At 69.1% G+C, this 19152-nt stretch overlaps 1 protein-coding gene across 1 annotated transcript; it reads left to right on the forward strand.

The window, feature by feature from the left end:
- The first annotated feature begins 889 nt into the window (after positions 1-889).
- On the forward strand, positions 890-19103 carry PCNX3 (pecanex 3). The gene is made up of 33 exons (XM_049791652.1): positions 890-1123; positions 1677-1882; positions 2155-2260; positions 2362-2401; positions 2501-2596; positions 2688-3194; positions 3798-3903; positions 3995-4164; positions 4238-4334; positions 4793-4901; positions 4975-4991; positions 5057-5194; positions 6058-6211; positions 6299-6331; positions 6981-7161; positions 7263-7373; positions 7475-7566; positions 8163-8272; positions 8614-8722; positions 9141-9233; positions 9349-9499; positions 9609-9753; positions 10658-10835; positions 11700-11808; positions 12407-12536; positions 12885-12943; positions 13743-13958; positions 14894-15147; positions 15657-15887; positions 16430-16533; positions 17077-17224; positions 17833-18142; positions 18970-19103. Exons 1-33 carry the CDS (start codon positions 971-973, stop codon positions 19101-19103), a joined length of 4797 nt encoding a protein of 1598 aa, XP_049647609.1. The 5' UTR covers positions 890-970.
- Positions 19104-19152: the final 49 nt, after the last annotated feature.

The raw sequence follows: 19152 nt of genomic DNA on the forward strand, positions 1-19152 counted from the left end.
GGGGGAAGCAAGCGGGAAAAGGGGGTAAACCCGGACGCCTGGGGGTTCCCCGGGGGGGTCGGCGGCGGTTTCTCCCCCACCCCCCCCCCCCCCCAGTCCCGTCCCGCGCTGGCTGGAGGCGGCACCGGGGAAGGCGGAGCCGGGACATTGTCACCGGGACAAAGGAAAAGGAACCAGGGCCGGACGGGGCGGGACCGGGGATGAAGGAGAAAAAGGCGGAGGGGGGGGGGGGGGGGGGGAACCGGACGCTTGGGCCCACTGGGGGGGGGGGAATGGACACGGAGACCACTTAGGGGGCCCCGGGGCCTACCCTGAGGCCTAGGCCCGCGGTGGGGCGGTGAGGCCTGGATCCCCGCCGGGGGGGGGGGGGGGGTCCTGCCCCCCTCCCCCGTCCCCCCGAACGGGGGGACGGGGGAGGGGGGCAGGACCCCCCCCCCCCCGGCGCCATTAGAGGGGGTGTAGGCCTACTTACCCCCCCCAAAATAAAAACTTCTCACTACGCGCATGCGCGAAGCCCCCTCCTCAGCGAGCGCGGCGCGTTGTGCGCAGGCGCGGCGGGAGTGGGCGGGGCGTCACCCCCTGTCTACCGGCGCCGCTCTCAGGGCGCATGCGCAATCCCCCCCCACCAACCCGTTTCCGTTCACGGGCAGGCGCGGCCAATCGTTAGTGCGCATGCGCTGGGTGTGTGGGTGTGGAAGGGGGAGTTTGTCGCGCTGAGCGCATGCGCTTTGCGCAGCGGCAATAGCGCGCATGCCCCCAGTGGGAGGGGCTTGTCTCTTGCTCGGCCCCGCCTCCTTTCCCCTTCGCGCATGCGTCGGAGTGGACGCCCCGCCTCGCGCGCCCCGGAAGCGCTGCGGAGCGTTTCCGGCGAGGACCCGGAAGCGGCGGCGGCCGCCGGCGGAGCTGGGCGGCGGGGGCCGCCCATGGCCGCGGGGCCGGGGGGGAGGCGGCGGCGGCGGCGGCGGCGGCGATGGGGTCGCAGGCGCTGCAGGTGCTGCGGCAGGGCGTGTGGGCCTCGCTTACGGGCGGCTGGTTCCTGGACCCCCACCAGAGCGCCTTCGCCAACTGCTTCCACCTCTACGCCTGGCTCTTCCTACTGGGGCTGCCGCTCGTTCTCTACACGGTCAGCCGGAGAGAGGGAGGGGGGGGCTCAGGGGGGTCTTAGGAGCCGGGAGAGGGTCTGATGGAGGGACGGGAGGGGTCCTGGGGGGAGCGGGAGGGTCTGGGGGGGCACGGGAGAGGGTCTGGGGGGAAAGAAAGGGCCTTGGGGGGGGGGGCGGAGGGGTCCTGGGAGGTGGGAGAGGGTCTGGGGGGGGAGCGGGGAGGGGTACTGGGGGGAGAGAGAGGGCCTTAGGGGGGCAGGAGGAGTCCTGGAGGGGTGGGAGAGGGTCTGGGGGGGATGGGAGGGATCCTGGGGGGAGGGAGATGGTCTTGGGGGGGGCCGAGAGGGGTCCTGGGGGCAGGGGGGAGAGGGTCTGGGGGGGTAGGAGGGGGCTTCATGGGGGTCCTGGGGGTCCGGAGCAGTCCTGGAGGTTGGGAGCAGTCCGGGGGGGGTCCTGGGAGCTGGAGGGATCCCGGGAAGCCTGGGGAGGCCTCTTGGGGTTAGGAGGGAGCCCGGGAGGGGGGGATCCTGGGGGTCTTGAGGCAGCCGCCTGACCACCTCCCCCCCACCGCAGGCGCTGCCCCCCAGCCCGGGAGTGGGGGCCCTGTACTGCGGGCTGGTGGCAGCCTTCTTCGCGGCGGTCAAGACGGTGAATTACCGGCTGCACGCCATGTTCGACCGGGGGGCCGAGCCCGAGGGGGACCCCGAGGGGGGGGGCGAGGGGGGGGCGGCTGCCCTGCTGCGCCCCCGCACGCCTGAGGAGGGGGAGAGCTCCCTGAGGTGAGTCGGGGGGGTGGGCTGTGGGGCACAGTGAGGGGCATGGAGGGTCCCCAGGGTCTGGAGGGGGATCTGGGGGGCACCCTGCGAGTCTGGGGGTGCCCCAGGGTGAAAAGGGAGGGTCGGGGGGGGGGGGGGGAAATCCCTGGGGCCTGGGGGTGTCCTGGGGCTGGGGAGGGGCTCCCTGCGAGCCTGGGGGTGCCCAAGGGTGGAAGGGGGGGATGCAGGGGGGGGGTCCCCTTGTGCCCCCCCCCATCACTAACAGCCCCTCATAGGCCCCCCGGGGAGGGAGTGGAGCTGACGGTGTTCCGCCGCCCGGGCTCGACGCCCCCCGTGCGCTGCAGCTCCCAGCACTCGCTCTGCGGCTTCAACCAGCTCTCGGTGAGTTGGGGGGGGACACACACAGGGCATCCCCTACCGCTGCGGGGGGGGGGGGTGTCCCTGTGTACCCCCAGCAACCTATCTGACCACCTCCCCCCCAGGAGCTGTTGCCCCATCTGGAAGACACCGGAGCAGCCAGGGGTGAGCAGCACTGTCACCGTGACCCCCCCCCAGCCCTGAGACACCCCCTCCGCCGTGTCCCGTTCCCCCCATCCTTAATGGCCCCCCCTACCCCCCCAGACATCCGGCAGCTGGTGCGGGAGCAGGGCAGCAACAACGTCATCGTCACCGCGGCCGACCGCGACCGCCTGTGCCGTGGTGCCCCGGCCACCACCGGTGGGTCTGGGGGGCTGCACGGGGTGCTGGGGGGAGGCAGCCTAGACAGTGGGGTCCCCCCTGACCCTCTGCCCCCCTCCCTCCCCCACAGCAGCAGGGAGCCCCTCGTCAGCCGGCGCGGAGGAGGGGGTCCCATCCGGCAGCCCTCCCCCGTCCCCCCCGCGGTGCGGGGGCTCGTCAGAAAGCGGGCTGAGCGGGGGGGGGCCGGGACGCGGGACCCCCAGCAGCCAGCGCACAGCTTCCACCCGCCTGGACAGCCCCGGGGCCCCCCCGGTGGGCAGCGACACCGACCCCCTCTCGGAGGCAGAGCCCCCCCTGAGGGCTGGGGGGGACCGGGGGGGGTCCTCCGGGGGCTCCAGCCTCAGCCTGGCCTCCAGCCGCCGCCCCCCCTCCTCTTCCTCCTCCTCTTCGTCTTCCTCTTCTTCGTCCTCCTCCAGCCTCTCGGCCGACTCCCCCCCCCGCCGCCCCCCCTGCCGCCCCCACCCGCCCCCTCTGGCCAAGGCTGACCTGGAGGCCCCCCTCGAGGGGGGTGGGGGGGAGGCGGATGAGGGGGCCCCCCCAGAGGACGACCGACCAGGGGAGACCCCCAGCACAGGAGGTGAGTGGGGCTGGGGGGCTGTCCCCAGAGCAGGGGGACTCGGGGGGCGGATTCAGCCCCATTAGAGGAAGATTTGGGGGTCCGGCCTTGGGGGGAGGGTGGGGGGAGGGGAACCAGCCCCATAGCGTGAGGACTGGGGGTGTGCAGCCCCATAACTGGGAAGTCCTGGGGGTATCCTGGTCCACAGTGGGGAGCTGTTGGGGGTCCAGCCCCATATCTGGGGGGTTCTGGTTCACAGTGGGAAATCTTGGGGGGTCCAGCCCTGTAACTGGGAAGTCCTGGGGTGGTTCTGGTCTGCAGTGGGGAACTTTGGGGGGGTCGAGCCCCGTGACTGGGGGGTTTTGAGGGGGGGGTCTGGTCCACAGTGGGAAACTTTGGAGAGTCCAGCCTCATAACTGGGGGGTCCTGGGGGCTGGGGGTGGTGCAGCCCCATAGTGAGAAAAATTGGGGTGACCTGCCCCATGACTGGGTTGCCTGGGACATTTTGGGGGGGGAGATGCTGTCCCATAATGGGCAGATTTGGGGTGCCCAGCCCCATAGCCAGGGGTGGTCCTGGGGACTTGTGAGCACCTCCCCAACCCCTGTTCCCCCTCCCAACCCCAGCACTGGGGGGGCAGCGGGGGGCCCCCCCTGGCCAGGCCACCCGCCGCCGCCACCACGCTGGCTCCAACCCCCCGCCACCCTCCTCCGCCATGGGCTCCCCCCCCAGGTAAGCACCCCCTTGCTTCCCCTGCCCCCTGCCTCTTTCCCACACCTATCTCACTCTCCTCTGACCCCCCCCCCCCCCCTTCTTCCCCCAGGCTGCCTGAGCCCCCCCGGGGCCGCTCGGCCCCCCCAGGACGGACGCTGACGCTGCCGGCAGCCTTGCAGCTGGCAGGGGCCCTGCTGCTGCCCCGCGGTGCCCTCCACGAAGCGGCTGCCTTCGACGACACCTCTGAGGGAGCCGTCCACTACTTCTACGACGAGAGCGGTGAGACGGGGCCCCCCCGGGGCCCCCCAAAAAACACCCCCGGACCCCCTTACACCTTCCTCGCTCCCCGCAGGCGTCCGGCGTTCCTACACCTTCGGGGCGGCCGGCGGCGGCTACGAGAACCCCGTGGGGCAACAGAGTGGGACCGAGCCCCCGGCCAGCAGCGTGTGGTGAGGGGGGGATTTGGGGGGTCCTGTCCCTCAAAGCAGGGGAGTTTAGGGGGTCTCTGCCCTGTAGCTGAGAGATTCAGGATGTCCTAGCAGTGTAGAAGAAATTTGGCGTGTCACTGGTACCGTAACTGGGGGGTTTAAGGTGTCTTGGCCCCATGGTTGTGGGGTTTGGGGGGCTTCCAGTCCCATAGTTTGATGGTTTGGGGTGTCCCATCCCCATAGGTGGGAGATTTGGGGTGCCCCAGCCCATAAGGGAAAGTTTGGGTGGTCTTGATTCCATAGCCGAGGGATTTGAGATTTTCCAGCTTTGTAGTGGGAGGTTTGGGGGAGGCCGGTCCCCATAGCGGGGGGATTCAGGGTGTCCTTAGCCTATAGCAGGGGATTTGGGGGGTCCCAGTCTCATAGTGGGGGGGTTTGGGGGTTCCCACCCCCCCCCTCACAGCCCATCTCCCCCCCAGGGACCGTCACTCGCCCTCCTCCAGTGTCACCTCAGCGGAGGCGGCTGAGGGTCCCCCCCGTCCCCCGGGGGGGCTGCCGCTGCGCCGAGGACCCCTCGAAGCGCCTGAGGTGAGGGGGGGGGACACGACATGGGGGGTACACAGGGGGAACACATACCTGACCCCCCATCTGCTCCCCTCAGAGGGGCTCAGTGCAGGGGTAAAGGGGTACAGGGGAGGTCCGGGGGGGTGACAGGGGACGGGTGTCACCCCCTGCCCCCCCAGCTGGAGCTGCTGGAGCCCCCCCGGGAGCCGGCGGGGGCCCGGCCCCCCCCCTCGCCGTGCCTACCGCTGCCGGGTGCTGCCGGGGCGCTGGGTCCGCCTGCGCTATGACCGCCTGGCCCTGCTGGCCCTGCTCGACCGGTGAGTGGCTCGACCCCCACCCCGGGACCCCTCCCCGGCCCTCTGTGACACTGGGGGGTGGTCCCAAGACCTCCCTCAGATCTTTCGGTGTTCTGGGAACAGCCCTGAGACACCCCTGGCTTTGGGGACACCAGGGATGTCCCCACCTCTGCCCCCCACCTTGGGGACATCTCTGAGACTCCCTCTGATGCCAGGGACGTCCCCAAGACCCCCCACAACCCCACAGATGTCCCTAAGACCCCCCCCTCTGGCCGCAAGGGTGTCCCCAAGAACCCCTGACCCCAGGGACATCCCCAAGACCCTCCCCCATGGCCCCAGAGATGTCCCCAAGCCCCCCCCAACCTTGGGGACATCCTCAAGACCCCCCCAATGACCCCAGGGATGTTCCCAAGCCCCCCAGTGGCCCCAGGGACATCCCCAAGACCCCCCAATGACCCCAGGGTCGTCCCAAAGCCCCCAGGGACATCCCAAAGTCCCCTAGGGACATCCCCAACACGCCCCCAGTGTCCCCAAGGACGTTCCCAAAGCCCCTCAAGGACATCCCCAAGACTCCCCCAATGACCCTAGGGATGTCCCAAAGCTCACCAGTGACCCCAGAGATATACCCAAGACCCCCCAAATGACCGTAGGACATCCCAACCCCCCCAATGACCCCAGGGACGTCCCAAAGTCCCCAGTGACCCCAAAGACATCCCCAAGACCCCCCCAGTGACCCCAGGGACGTCTCCAAGCGCCCCCTCCCCACCTTCAGGGCCATCCCCTGTCCTCCCCATGCACAAACGGGGTCCCCCATCCGCTCCCCCTACTCCTGGTGGTCCCATATGTGTGTGTGTGTCCCCCCCTCGCAATCTGTCACCTTGCAGGAACCGCCGGGTGCCGGAGAACGTGCTGGCAGTGGCCTTGGTGGCCTTGGTGGCCTTCCTGGGCTACGGGCTGCTGCTGCGGGGGCTTTTCCGCGACCTCGGCCTCTTCCAGTTCTGCCTCGTCATCGCCGGCTGCCAGTACTCCCTGCTCAAGGTGGGGGGGGCAAAGGGGTCCTTGGGGTGCTAAAGGGGTCCCCAAGGTGTCCCTGCTGTCCCCACCACGTCCCCTCTCCTCTTCCAGAGCGTGCAGCCGGACGCCGCCTCCCCCATGCATGTGAGTGATCAGGGAGGGGGGGTTCTATAGGTGCCATGTGGGTCTGGGGGGGCTTTGGGGGGGGGGTCTACATCTGCTATGTAGCCCAGGGGGTGTCCTGTGGGGGCCCTATATGTGTTACATGAGTTTAAGGGCGTTCTTAGAGCTGTTGTATGGCCGGGGGGCTCTGCGCACGTTATACGATGCTTTGGGGGGAGTTCTGTATATGTTATATGGTTTTAAGTGTGTCTTTGTACACGCTGTATGGTCCTGGGGGGGGGTGTTTACAGGCGATATGTGGTCTGGGGGGGTCCACGTCCACGTGTATGACCGTGGGGGTCTTATTGCACGTGCTATGTGGTTCAAGGGGGCTACATATATGTGATAGGGGTTATTTAGGGAGCTCTATATCTGTTTTATGGTCCTGGGGGGCCTTATATGTATTTTGGGTTTCTCTATGTGGTGCATGGTGTTTGGGGGGGGGTTCTATGTGGGTTGTCTTGGGGTCCCTGAAGTGGGGGTCCCTGTGCACATTATATGGCCCATGGGGGTCCCTAAACATGCCGTATGGCCCCAAGGGGGAAGTCCTTTTGCCTGTGTAGCGCAGTGCTGGGGGGGAGTGGTCCACATGCTCCCCCCCCACAAATGCTTCCCCCCACCATCCCCACAGGGCCACAACCGGCTGATCGCCTACAGCCGCCCCGTCTACTTCTGCCTGGCCTGTGCCCTCATCTGGGGGCTGGATGCTGCTGCCCGTGCCCCCCCCGCGCCCCCCCCAGCCCCCACTCCGCTCTGCGGCCTCCCCCTCCTCACCCCCGCCGCTGCCCGCGCTGCCCGCGATGTCGCCACCGGTGAGACACAGACCCCGGGGGGGCTCTGGGGAGGGGGAGGGGCACCGTGGGGGTGCCTCACTGACCCCCCCTGGTAATTTTGGTGCCCCCCACCCCCCCAGTGTTCACCCTCTGCTTCCCTCTGGTCTTCCTGCTGGGGCTGCTGCCCCAGGTCAACACGTGCCTGATGTACTTGCTGGAGCAGGTCGACATGCACGTCTTCGGTGGCACCGGTAGGGTTTGGAACCCCCGTCCAAGGGTCTGGGGACCCCCCCCCCATACCCCATTTCAGCTGGGGGGGGTCCTCACTCATCTCTTTCTCCCCACCTCACAGCCGCCACCAGTCCCCTGGCTGCTCTGTACGGGCTGGCCCGCAGCCTCCTGGTCGCTGCCGCGCTCTACGGCTTCTGCCTGGGGGCCATCCAGGTACGGGGGGGGGGGGGGGGGCTCCGAGGGGGTCCCCAGGGGGTCCCTGACCTGCCCTGGGGGTCCTTGACATGCCACTGGGTCCCTGATCTCCTCCAGGGGGTCTCGATCTATCCTGGAGGTCCCCAGGGGGTCCCTGATCTGCCCCAGTGGGTCTTGATCTGCCCTGGGGGGTGTCCCTGATGTGACATGGGGGGGTCTCAATCTGCCCCAGGGGGTCTTCATCTGCCCCAGAGGTCCCTGAGGGGTGTCCGCTATGGGGTCCCCAGGGGGGTCCCTGGCTTGCCCCAGGGAGTCTCAACTTGTCCCGGGGCGGGGATATCCGTGATTTGTCTGGGGGTCCCTGAGCTGCCCTGGGGTCTCTGTGGGGTTTGAATCTGCCCCTGGGGGGGCCCTGACTGGCCCTGGGGAGGCTCGTGCTGTCCTTGGGGGGTTCAAACCTGCTGGGTGGGGGGGGTCTCCAACCAGCCTATGAGGCTTTTGGGGTCCCTGGGGTGGCTTGTGGGGTCCCTGTGGGCCCCAGGGGGGTTGTATGGTTGCCTGTGGGGCTGGTGGGGTGCCCGTGGGCCCCCCCTGATGCCCCCCCCACCCCACAGGCACCGTGGGGGGAGCAGCAGGTCCCTCTCCTCTTCTCTGTCTTCTGCGGGCTCCTGGTCGCCTCTTCCTACCACCTCAGTCGCCAGAGCAGTGACCCGGCCCTGCTGTGGTGGGGGTCTGGGGGGGACAGGGGGTCCGGGGAGGGGACAGGGACCAGCAGGGTCCCCGGGGGGGGTGTCTACAGGAGGAACAGGGAGGACTGGGGAGCGGCTGGGGGGTCTCGGGGTGAGGCAGGGGACAGAGGGAGCCCAGATGCCTGGGTCCCCTGGGGTGGGGGCACGGGGGGGTACCTGGGTGGGTCATTTGGGGTTGGGGGTCCCATGGGGAGGCTGGGATGGGTTCTGGACGCCTGGGTCCCCTCTCTTGGGGTGTGTGTGGGGGTCCTGGATGCCTGGGTCCCTTCTCTCATGGTGGGGGGGTGTCCCAGACGCCTGGGTCCCCCCCCCACAGGTCCCTCATCCGGGCCAAGCTGTTCCCCGAGTTGGAGAGCCGCAGTCCCGAGGGGCCGCCGGGCAGCGAAATCCGGGACCCCCTCCCCGAGCAGCTGCGTGCCTCCCTGGTGAGGATGGGGCGGGGGGACACACATGTGGGGACATCAGGGACGATGGGGTGGGGTGGGGGGGGCAAAGATGCCATGGAGGGGGGGATCTTGGACACCGTGGGGGGCCCCGGGGTCAATGTGGGTGCTTGGGGGACATTGGGGATGCTGGCGGGGTGTTGGGGGAGATGGGGGGACACCGGGGGGGGATGCTGGGGACACCAGGGGGGGTGTTGAGGATGCTGGGGGGACATTGGGGATGTTGGGGGTGGAATTGGGGACACCAGGAGGGGGATGCGGGGGGGGCGTTGGGGGTGAGGGTGTGATGTTGGGGACATCGGGGATCATTGGGAGCCCCGCAGTGGGGCCAGGCCCCCTTGGGGACCCGGGGTAGGGGACACACACACCCCGGGGGTTCCCCGCTGACGCCCCCCCGCAGCGGGAGGTCCTGCTCTCGGACCTGGTGGTCTGCCCGGCCGTGGCCGTGCTGACCTTCGCCATCAGCGCCAGCACCGTCTTCATCGCCCTCAAGGTACATGGAGGGGACAGGGGAGACACCGCAGCGGTGGGGGGGGGGGACACAGGGTGGTCCCAGCGGCCCTGACCGCCCCCCACCCCGGCCCCGTGTGTCTCCCCGTCCCTTCCAGTCGGTGCTGGGCTACGTCCTGCACGGGCTAGTAGCCTTACTGGGGCTGGTAGCCCATTACCTCCTGCCCCAGCTCCGCAAGCAGCTGCCCTGGGGCTGCCTGGCCGGGCCGGTGCTGCGGCCCCGCGAGTACAGCCAGTTCGAGGTCCGCGGTAAGTGGGGGACAGCCTTTGAGGGGGGACGGACGGATGGATGTGGGGATGTCGTGTGTGTGTCCCCCCCCCCCTCACCCCACTGACCCCCTTCCCTCCCCTTTCCCAGGTGCGGCGCAGCTGATGTGGTTCGAGAAGGCGTTTGCGGGGCTGCAGGCGCTGGAGCGGCTCTGCCTGCACCCCGCCGTCGTGCTGCACGCCCTCACCCACCAGGCGCAGGCCATCAGCGCCCGTCCCGACACCGGCTGCCTGCAGTAGGGACCCCCCCTTCTCCCTGGGACCCCCCCTTCTCCCTGGGACCTCCTTGGGCACCCCCGTCCCTGGGCAGAACCCCCTGCACTGTCCACCCTGGGGTCCCTGCTGCGGCTCAGCCCGTTTTGGGGGTCCCCAGTGCACACCCAGACCCCCCAACCCACCTCTGGGGACCATACAGGACCCTCTCCACCCCTCCCCAGCCCCCCCCCCCCCTCCCAGTGTTTGCACCCCCCAGCAAGGCCCCACCTGCTTGGGCGCTGGCTTGCTCTCTGCATCCTTCTGTGTCCTGGGCAGGGGGGAGTCCATGGGGTGCTGGGGTGGTCTGGGGGAGGGTGCTGGGTGCCCCTGGAGGGTTCTCTGGGGGGTGCTGGGGACCTCCAGAGTGGTCTTGGGACTGCTGGGGTTGGGGTGGGCGTGCTGAGTGCCCCTGGAGGGGTGTCTGGGTGGTGCTGGGGTCCCCTAGGGTGCCTTGGGGTGGGGGGGGGGTCTAGGGAGTGCTGGGTGCTCCTGGAGGGGTCTCCAGGGGTCTGGGGGGTGGTAGGGACCCCCAGCATGGTCTGGGGGTTGCTGGGGTCCCCTCGGGGTGGCTGGGGGGCATCTAGGGGGTGCTAGGTGCCTGTGGGGGGTCTCTGGAGGGTGCTAGGGGCCCCCAGAGTGGTCTGAGGGTTGCTGGGGTCCCCCAGGGTGGCTGGGGGGGAGCCTAGGGAGTGCTGGGTGCCCCTGGAGGGGTCTCTGGGGGTTGCTAGGGTCCCCCAGAGTGGTCTGGGGTGCTGGGTGCCTTTGGAGGTGTCTCTGGGGGGTCTGGGGGGTGCTAGGGGCCCTCAGGGTGGTCTGGGGGTTGCTGGGGTCCCCCCAGGTGGTCTGTTCCCCCCACCACTGACGTGTCCCCCATCACCCCCCCAGCGCGCGGGCACTGCTGCTGACGGCGGCGGGGCTGCGGCTGCTGCGGGGGTCCTTCTGCAGCCCCTCGCAGCTGCCCCCTGCCCTGGCCCTCGCCCTCCTGCTCTTCCGCTGCGACTTCCCCCGCCTCTCCCAGGGGCTGCTCCTCGACCTCTTCCTCGCCTCCTTCCTCGCCGCCAAGGTGGGCGGGGGTCCGGGGTGGGGGGCAACGGACACCCCAAGGTGTGGGGGGGACCCCGGTGTTCGGGGCGGGGAGGGGTATGGGCATCCAGGGCAAGCCAGGTCTTTGGGGGGGACGTGGGACTGCAAGGAGGCATTTGGGGGGGATCTAGGTGTTTGGAGGGGGGATCTAGGTGTTTGGAGGGGGGATCTAGGTGTTTGGGGGGGACCCAGGCATCCAGGATGGCGGGGGTTTGTCTGGGGGAGACTGGGGCATTTGGAGGGGGCGGTGGGACTGGAGAGAGGGCTATGGGGGGACCCAGGTGTCCAGGATTGGGGGGGGGGGGGGGCACAGGCATCCAGGGAAATCCAGGCATTTGGGGGATATATGGGACTGTAAAGAGGTATTTGGGGGGGATCTAGGTGTTTGGGGGGGGACCCAGGCATCCAGGAGAGTGGGGGAGGGTATTTGGGGGGGGGGGTGGGGAGACTGGAGAGAGGGATATAGGAGGGACCCATGTGTCCAGGATGGGGGGGCACAGACATCCAGAGTGATACAGGCATTTGGGGGGGATATGGGACTGCAAGGAGGTGTGTGGGTGGGATCTGGGTGTTCAGGGGGGGACTCAGGCATCCAGGATGGGGGGGGGGGGTATGAGTGTGTGTGGGAGACTCAAGCATTGGGGGGCAAAGAGGGATGTGGGGGTACGCAGGCATCCAGGGATGGGGGGGGCGTTGGCATCCACTGGGGACCTAGGCATTTGGGGGGATGTGGGACTGCAGGGAGGGACATGGAGGGACCCAGGTGTCTGGGGGGGTACACGGGACCCCCCCCCCCCCCCCCCCCCCCCCCCCCCCCGGCATCAGGGCTGACGTGTGCCCCCAGCTCTGGGACCTGCTGTACAAGCTGCGCTTCGTGCTGACCTACATCGCCCCGTGGCAGATCACCTGGGGCTCTGCCTTCCATGCCTTCGCCCAACCCTTCGCCGTGCCCCGTATCCTATGGGATAGAGTGAAACAGGGGGGGCTGGGGGCTCCCTGGGGCACGGGGGGGCTCTCGCCGGGCTGTGGGGAGCGGGCTGGGGTTTCTCTATGGGGTCGGTGTCCCGCCATCGGGTCAGGGTCCTCTTCATGGGTTGGGGTCTCGCCCAGAGCTGGGCTCTCCCTGGGGGGCAGGGGCTGGGTATGGGGCAGGGGGTGCTTCTGTGGGTTGGAGCCCCCCAAAACTGGGTTATCCCTATGGGTCAGGGTCTTGCTGTGGGTCAGGGGGGTCCCTCTGTGGGGTCAGGGCCCCCTTGTGGGTTGGGGGCCCCCCCAACTGGATTCTCCCTATGGGTTGGGGTCTTGCTGTGGGTCTCGGTCTCTCATGGGGTTGGTTGGGGTCCCCCCAGTGGGTTGGGACCCCCTGGGCCAGGCTCTCCCTGTGGGTCAGGGTCCCCCTGTGGGTTGGAGCCCCCCAGAACTGGGTCCTCCCTATGGGTCGGGGTCTTGCTGTGGGTCAGGGGGTCCCTCTATGGGGTCAGGGACTCTTGGTGGGGTCAGGTTCTCCCATGGGTGGGGGTCTCAGTGGGTTGGTGGCCCTTGACAGGGCAGACTCGGGGCTGCTGCTGGCACAGGCGGTGCTGGGGGCCCTGCTCTCCTCCCCCCTGGCCCCCCTCCTGGGCAGTGCCCTCTTCCTCCTCTCCTACGCCCGCCCTGTCAAGTTCTGGGAGCGTGACTACAAGTGAGGGGGGGGCCGGGGGTCTGGGGCAGCACTGCCTTTCTCATTGTCTGTGCTGGGGAAGGGCCTTGGGGGATATGGGGGGGCAGGGGTGGGGCCTTGAGGGGGCTGGGGGGTCCTTGGGGTCTGGGGAGGGGTCCTTGGTGTCTGGGGGGGGGTCTGAGGAGGGGCCTTGAGGGGGCTAGGGGGGTCCTTGGGGTCTGGGGGGATTGGAGGGGGGGCTTGGGGCTGTTGTAGGGGTCAGGGGGGTGTTACGGGGGTCTGTGGGGTTTATGGGGAGGTTGTAGGGCTGAGGGGGTGCAGAGAAGTTGGGGAGCACTGTGGGTCTGACTGTCCCTCCTGGCCCCACAGCACCAAGAGGGTGGATCACTCCAACACCCGCCTGGCCACGCAGCTCGACCGCAACCCCGGTGGGTGCCCCATGGTGCAGCCCCCGCGGTCCCCACTCCACGGGAGGGTCCCCATAGCGTTTGCCCCCTCACAGCCCCCCCTGCATCGTGGTGCCTGGGACCCCCCCAGCCTGCCTCATAGCCTCCTGGGACCCTGCAGTCCCAAGCCTGCCCCATAGCCCCCCCTGCCCGCCCCCCCGACATCCCAGCACTCTGGAGCTGCCCCAGCCAGCCCCAAAGCCCCCCCATATCCACCTCATAGTCCCCCCAGTGCTGTCCCGGTGCCCAGGATCTGTCCCAGCCAGGCCCAGAGCCCCCTATAGCCCCCCATATCGACCCATTGCCCCCCCCCCCGCCCCGTCCCAGCACCCAGGGACTGTCCCAGCCGACCCCATAGACCCCATATCCACCCCATAGCCCACCTAGTGCCCAGGGTCTGTCCCAGCCAGACCCATAGACCCCTATAGTCCCCCATAGCTCCCCCCACTGCTGTCCGAGCACCCAGGGTCTGTCCCAGCCAGACCCATTGCCCCCCCATATCCACCCCGTAGCCCCCCCACTGCTGTCCCAGTGCCCAGGATCTGTCCCAGCCAGCCCTATAGCCCCCCAAATCCACCCCATAGCCCCCCCAGTGCTGTCCCAGTGCCCAGGGGCTCCCCCAGCCAGCCCCATAGCCCCCCCAAATCCACCCCATAGTCCCTCCCACTGCTGTCCCAGCACCCAGGGGCTGCCCCAGCCAGCCCCACAGCACCCCTCCCCATACCCCCCTTGCCCCCAACATATTTCCACCCCCACCCCCAACTGACGTGCGGGCGCGCAGGCTCGGACGACAACAACCTCAACTCCATCTTCTACGAGCACCTGACGCGGGCGCTGCAGCGGGCACTGAGCGGGGACCTGGAACTGGGGCGCTGGGGCCCGGCCGCCGCCGGGGACTGCTTCGTGCTGGCCTCCGACTCCCTCAACGCCCTCGTCCACCTGGTCGAGGTGGGACACGGGCTCGTCACCTTCCAGCTGCGCGGCCTCGAGTTCAGGGGTGAGCGGGGGGCCTCGGCGGAGGCGGGGGGGACGCGATGGAGCTCGGGGGGATGTCCCCCAACCTTGCGAGCAGGGAGTTGGGGTGTCCCCGTCTCCTTCACTGGGAATCGGGGACAGCCCTGTCCCTGCTGGCATCCCCTTTACGGGGATGTCGAGGCCATCCCTGTCCCTGCTGGGGTCCCTATCCCCACTGACGACCCTTTCACGGGAGATTGGCGATAGACTGGGACCATCCCTGCTTGATGTTCCCTTCCTGGGGGATCGGGGATGGATTGGGGACCTTCCTGTCCCTGCTGACATCCCTATCCCTGCTTGATGTCCCTTTCCTGGGGGATCAGGGATGGATTGGAGACCTCCCTGTCCCTGCTGACATCCCCTTCATTGGGGAATGGGAACAGATTGGGGCCATCCCTGTCCCCACTCCTGTCCCCATCCCCACTTGATGTCCCCTTCCCAGAGGATCGAGGATGGATCGGGAACCTCCCTGTCCCTGCTGACGTCCCCATCCCTGCTTGATGTTCCCTTCCTGGGGGATCAGGGATGGATTGGGGACCTTCCTGTCCCCGCTGACATCCCCATCCCCGCTGACATCCCCTTTGTGGGAAATTGGGGACAGTTCGAGAACCTCCCTGTCCCTGCTGATGTCCTCAACCCTGCTGGATGTCCTCTTCTCAGGGGGTTGGATCCTGTCCCCGCTGATGTCCCCAGCCCCACTTGATGTCCCCTTGCTGGCGGACTGGGGATGGATTGGGGACCTCCCTGTCCCCGCTGACATCCCCATCCCCGCTGACATCCCCTTCGTGGGAGACTGGGGACAGTTTGAGAACCTCCCTGTCCCCGCTGATGTCCACAGCCCCGCTTGATGCCCCCTTCCTGGGGTCTGGGGATGGATTGGGGACCTCCCCGTCCCCGCTGACGTCCCCGTCCCCGCAGGCACGTACTGCCAGCAGCGGGAGGTGGAGGCCATCACGGAGGGGGTGGACGAGGACGAGGGCTGCTGCTGCTGCGAGCCGGGCCACCCGCCGCACGCCCTGAGCTTCAACGCGGCCTTCGGGCAGCGCTGGCTGGCCTGGGAGGTGGCGGCCGCCCGTTACGTGCTGGAGGGGTACAGCATCAGTGACAACAACGCGGGGGCCATGCTGCAGGGCTTCGACCTGCGACGCGTCCTCCTCACCTACTACGTCAAGGTGGTGCCTGGGGGGGGGGGCTTGGCATGAGGGGAGGGGGCTTTGAACAAGGGGAAGGGGGATTTGAATGAGGGGAGAGGGGCTTGGCATGAGGGAAGGTGGGCTTGGGGCAGAGGAGGGGGCTTGGCATGAGGGGAGGGGGCTTTGAACAAGGAGAGGGGGCTTTGCGCAAGGGGAAGGGGAATTTGAACGAGAGGAGGGGGGCTTTGCATGAGGGAAGGGGGCTTGGGACCAGGGGAGGGGGCTTGGTGTGATGGGAAGGGGCTTAGCATGAGGGGAGGGGGGGCTTTGAACAAGGGGAGGGGGCTTGGAATGAGGGGAAGGCAGCTTGGCACCAGGAGAGGGGGCTTTGCACGAGGGGAAGGGGCTTGGCACCAGGAGAACAAGCCTTGCACCAGGGCAGGGGGCTCGGCACGGGGCAGATCGTGCTTTGCACGAGGGTCGGACCCCCCCAGCCACCCTGGGGCCACCCTGATCCCCCCGTCCCCATCTGTTCCACCCCCCCCCAGAGCATCATCTACTACGTGACGCGGTCGCCCAAACTGGAGGAGTGGCTGTCGCACGAGGGGGTGCGCGAGGGGCTGCGCCCCGTCACGGCCCCCGGCTACGCTGACCCCGACCCCACCTTCAGCCCCAACATCGACGAGGACTTCGACCCCCGCCTGGGGGGGCCCAGCCTGCCCGCCTTCCGGCAGGCCTTCCTGGGCTGGATCCAGCACTGCGCCGCCCGACGGCACCCCGTGGGTCTGGGGGCACGGGGGGGGGACGCACGGCGTGGGGGGGGACGCAGGGTATGGGGTGGACTGGGCAACTGGGGGGGGCAGGGGGACTGGGGGGGGACCAACCTTCCTGGGCTGGATCCACCACCGTGACGCCTGACAGCACCCTGTGGGTCACGGGGTGGGGGGGGGGGGTGGGGGTGCAGGGTATGGGGTGGGACAGGGTATGGGGGGGACAGGGGGACTTGGGGGGACACCAGCCTTTCTAGGCTGGATCCAGCACTGTGCTGCCTGCCAGCACACCGTGGGTCTGGGGGCACGGGGGGGGAGATGCATGGCGGGGGGGGGGCGCAGGGTATGGGGTGGGACAGGGTATGGGGGGGACTGGGGGGACAGGGGGACTTGGGGGGGCACCAGCCTTCCTGGGCTGGATCCAGGACTGTGCCGCCCACCCGTGGGTCTGGGGGCACATGGGGACTTGGGGGGACACAGGGATGTGGGGGCAGGCGACCCCTCTAACCCTGTGCCCCCCCCCGTCTGTTTTGTGTGTGTCCCCCCCCTAGCCCGTGGACAAGGACTGGGACTCCCCCCTCGTCACCCTCTGCTTCGGGCTCTGCGTCCTCGGCCGCCGGGCGCTGGGCACTGCCTCCCACAGCATGTCTGCCAGGTGGGACCCCCACATCTGGGGGGGGACACACTGCAACCTCAGGGCGGGGGGTATCCCAGCGTCTCAGGGGGACCCTGATGTCTGGGGAGGGACCCTGGTGTTTGGGGGGGGGGGAACCCAGGGGTCCAGGGGGACTTGGATGTCGGGGGGGGGGTGTCTGAGGAATCTGTGGGGGGGAACCCCTGATGTCTGGGGGTCACCCTGGCATTCAGGGGGACCCCCACACCTGGGGTACCTCGACATCTGGGGAGGGGGACCCAAGGGTCCAGGGGGACTTGGATGTCTGGGGGGGGGGTGTCCCAGGAATCTGGGGGGATCCAGGGGGGAGCCAGGAGTTGGGGGGACGCATGTGTCTGGGGGGAGTCCTAAGTGTTCAGGGGGGACCCCAGCATTTGGGAGGAGACCCCGATATCTTGGGGGATGGGGTGGGGGATCCCAGGCATCCAGGGGGGACCTGGGCATCCAGAGAGAACCCAGCCACCTGGGGGGACCCCAGCATGGGGGCAGGCCCCCCCCCTGACCCCCCCCATGCCCCCTCCCCAGCCTGGAACCCTTCCTCTACGGCCTCCACGCGCTCTTCAAGGGCGATTTCCGCATCACGTCCCCGCGGGACGAGTGGGTCTTCGCCGACATGGACCTGCTGCACCGCGTGGTGGCCCCCGGCGTCCGCATGGCCCTCAAGCTGCACCAGGTGGGGGGGGGACACGGGGGGGACACACGCAGGGACACACACGACCCCCCGGAGTTGCTGCTGCGGGTGGGATGTGCAGTGGGACACGTTGGGGACCCCCAAGAGCCGCCACTGGGGATGGGACGTGCCTGGGGGAGCTGCCGCTGGGGGTGGGGTGGGGGGGGGATGACACGCATTGGGGACCCCCCCCGGAGCTGCTGCCAGGGGTGGGACACAGGGGGGACACATGGGGGACCCCCCCGTCCCCTCTGCCAGGGGTGGGACACAGGGGGGACGTGTCGGGGACCCTGGGAGCTGCTGCCAGGGGTAGGACATGGGGGGACACACACATGGGGGACCCCCCCGTCCCCTCTGCCAGGGGTGGGAAAGGGGGGGGGGGATACATCAGGGACCCCCGGAGCTGCTGCCAGGGGTAGGACACGGGGGACCCCGCAGAGCTGTTGCCGGGGTTAGGACATGGGGACGCACGCGTGGGACCCCCCCGTCCCCTCTGCCAGGGGTGGGACGTGGTGGGGGGGCACACGTGGGAGCTCCCCCCACGCCCTTGGCGGGGGACGGACGGGATGTGAGACGGAGGGGCCGGGCCGGGGTCCCTTGCCGCCCCTCAGGACCACTTCACGTCGCCGGAGGAGTACGAGGAGGCGGCGGCGCTGTACGAGGCGGTGGCGTCGCACGAGGGGCGGCTGGTCATCTCGCACGAGGGGGACCCGGCGTGGCGGGCGGCCGTGCTGGCCGAGGCGCCGGCGCTGCTGGCCCTGCGCCGCGTGGCCGACGAGGCCGCCGACGAGTACAAGGTGGTGACGCTCAACCGCCGCCACCTCGGCTTCCGCGTCATCAAGGTGAGGGGGGTGCGCGTGCCGGGGACCCCCGGGGATACCATGGGACGCCCCCCCCAGGGAGCCCCAAGGACCCCCCCCAGTGACCCCTCAGGGACTCACAGGCACCCCCAGGGACCCCCCAGTGCCCCCCCCCAAGGACTCACAGGGACCCCCAGTGCCTCCTAGTGACCCCCAGGGACCCCCCAGGGACCCCTCAGGGACTCACAGGCACCCCCAGGGACCCCCCAGTGCCCCCCCCAAGGACTCACAGGGACCCCCAGTGCCTCCTAGTGACCCCCAGGGACCCCTCAGGGACTCACAGGCACCCCCAGGGACCCCCAAGCACTCCCAGTGTCCCCCCAAAGACTCACAGGGACCCCCAGTGCCTCCTAGTGACCGCTAGGGACTCCCAGTCCCCCCCCAGGGACTCACAGGGACTCCCAGTGCCCCCCCAGGGACCCATGGGGACCCCTAAGGACCCCCAGTGCCCCCTCAAGGACTCACAGGGACCCCCAAGGACCCCCCAGTGCCCCCCCAGGGACCCATGGGGACCCCCAAGGACCCCCAGTGCCCCCCCAGGGCTCCTCAGGGACTCACAGGGACCCCCAAGGACCCCCAGTGCCCCCCCAGGGACCCATGGGGACCCCCAAGGACCCCCAGTGCCCCCCCAGGGCCCCTCAGGGACTCACAGGGACCCCCAAGGACTCCCAGTGCCCCCCCAGGGACTCACAGGGACCCTCAGTGACCCCCAGAGACTCACCAGGACCCCCCTGGGACCCCCAGTGCACCCCAGGGACCCCCAGGGTTTCCCAGGGACTCCCAGTGCCCCCCAAGGCCACCCAGGGACCCCCAGCAACCCCAGTGCCCCCCCCCCAGGGACTTGCAGGAACCCCCAGTGCCTTCCAGAGACCCCCACTGCCCCCCCAGGGACTCCCAGTGCCTCCCAGTCACCTCCAAGTGACTCCCAGTGCCCTCCTAGTGCCTCCCAGTACATCCCAGTGCCCTCCCAGTCCGTTCCCAGTGACACAGTGCCCTCCCAGTACCTCCTTATGCCCTCGTAGCGGCCTCCAGTGCTTCCCAGTGCCCTCCTAGTGCCTCCCAGTACATCCC

Source organism: Accipiter gentilis, chromosome 33, assembly GCF_929443795.1.
Source record: "Accipiter gentilis chromosome 33, bAccGen1.1, whole genome shotgun sequence".
In the NCBI taxonomy this organism is placed as follows: Eukaryota; Metazoa; Chordata; class Aves; order Accipitriformes; family Accipitridae; genus Astur; species Astur gentilis.

Bases quoted from the DNA above. Each gene is read 5' to 3' on its own strand.
- PCNX3 (XM_049791652.1), top strand. From the start codon at position 971: ATGGGGTCGCAGGCGCTGCAGGTGCTGCGGCAGGGCGTGTGGGCCTCG. The intron at 3,195-3,797 runs GTGAGTGGGGCT...TCCCAACCCCAG, and splicing joins GGAGACCCCCAGCACAGGAG to CACTGGGGGGGCAGCGGGGG. The intron at 16,534-17,076 runs GTGGGACCCCCA...CCCCCTCCCCAG, and splicing joins TCCCACAGCATGTCTGCCAG to CCTGGAACCCTTCCTCTACG.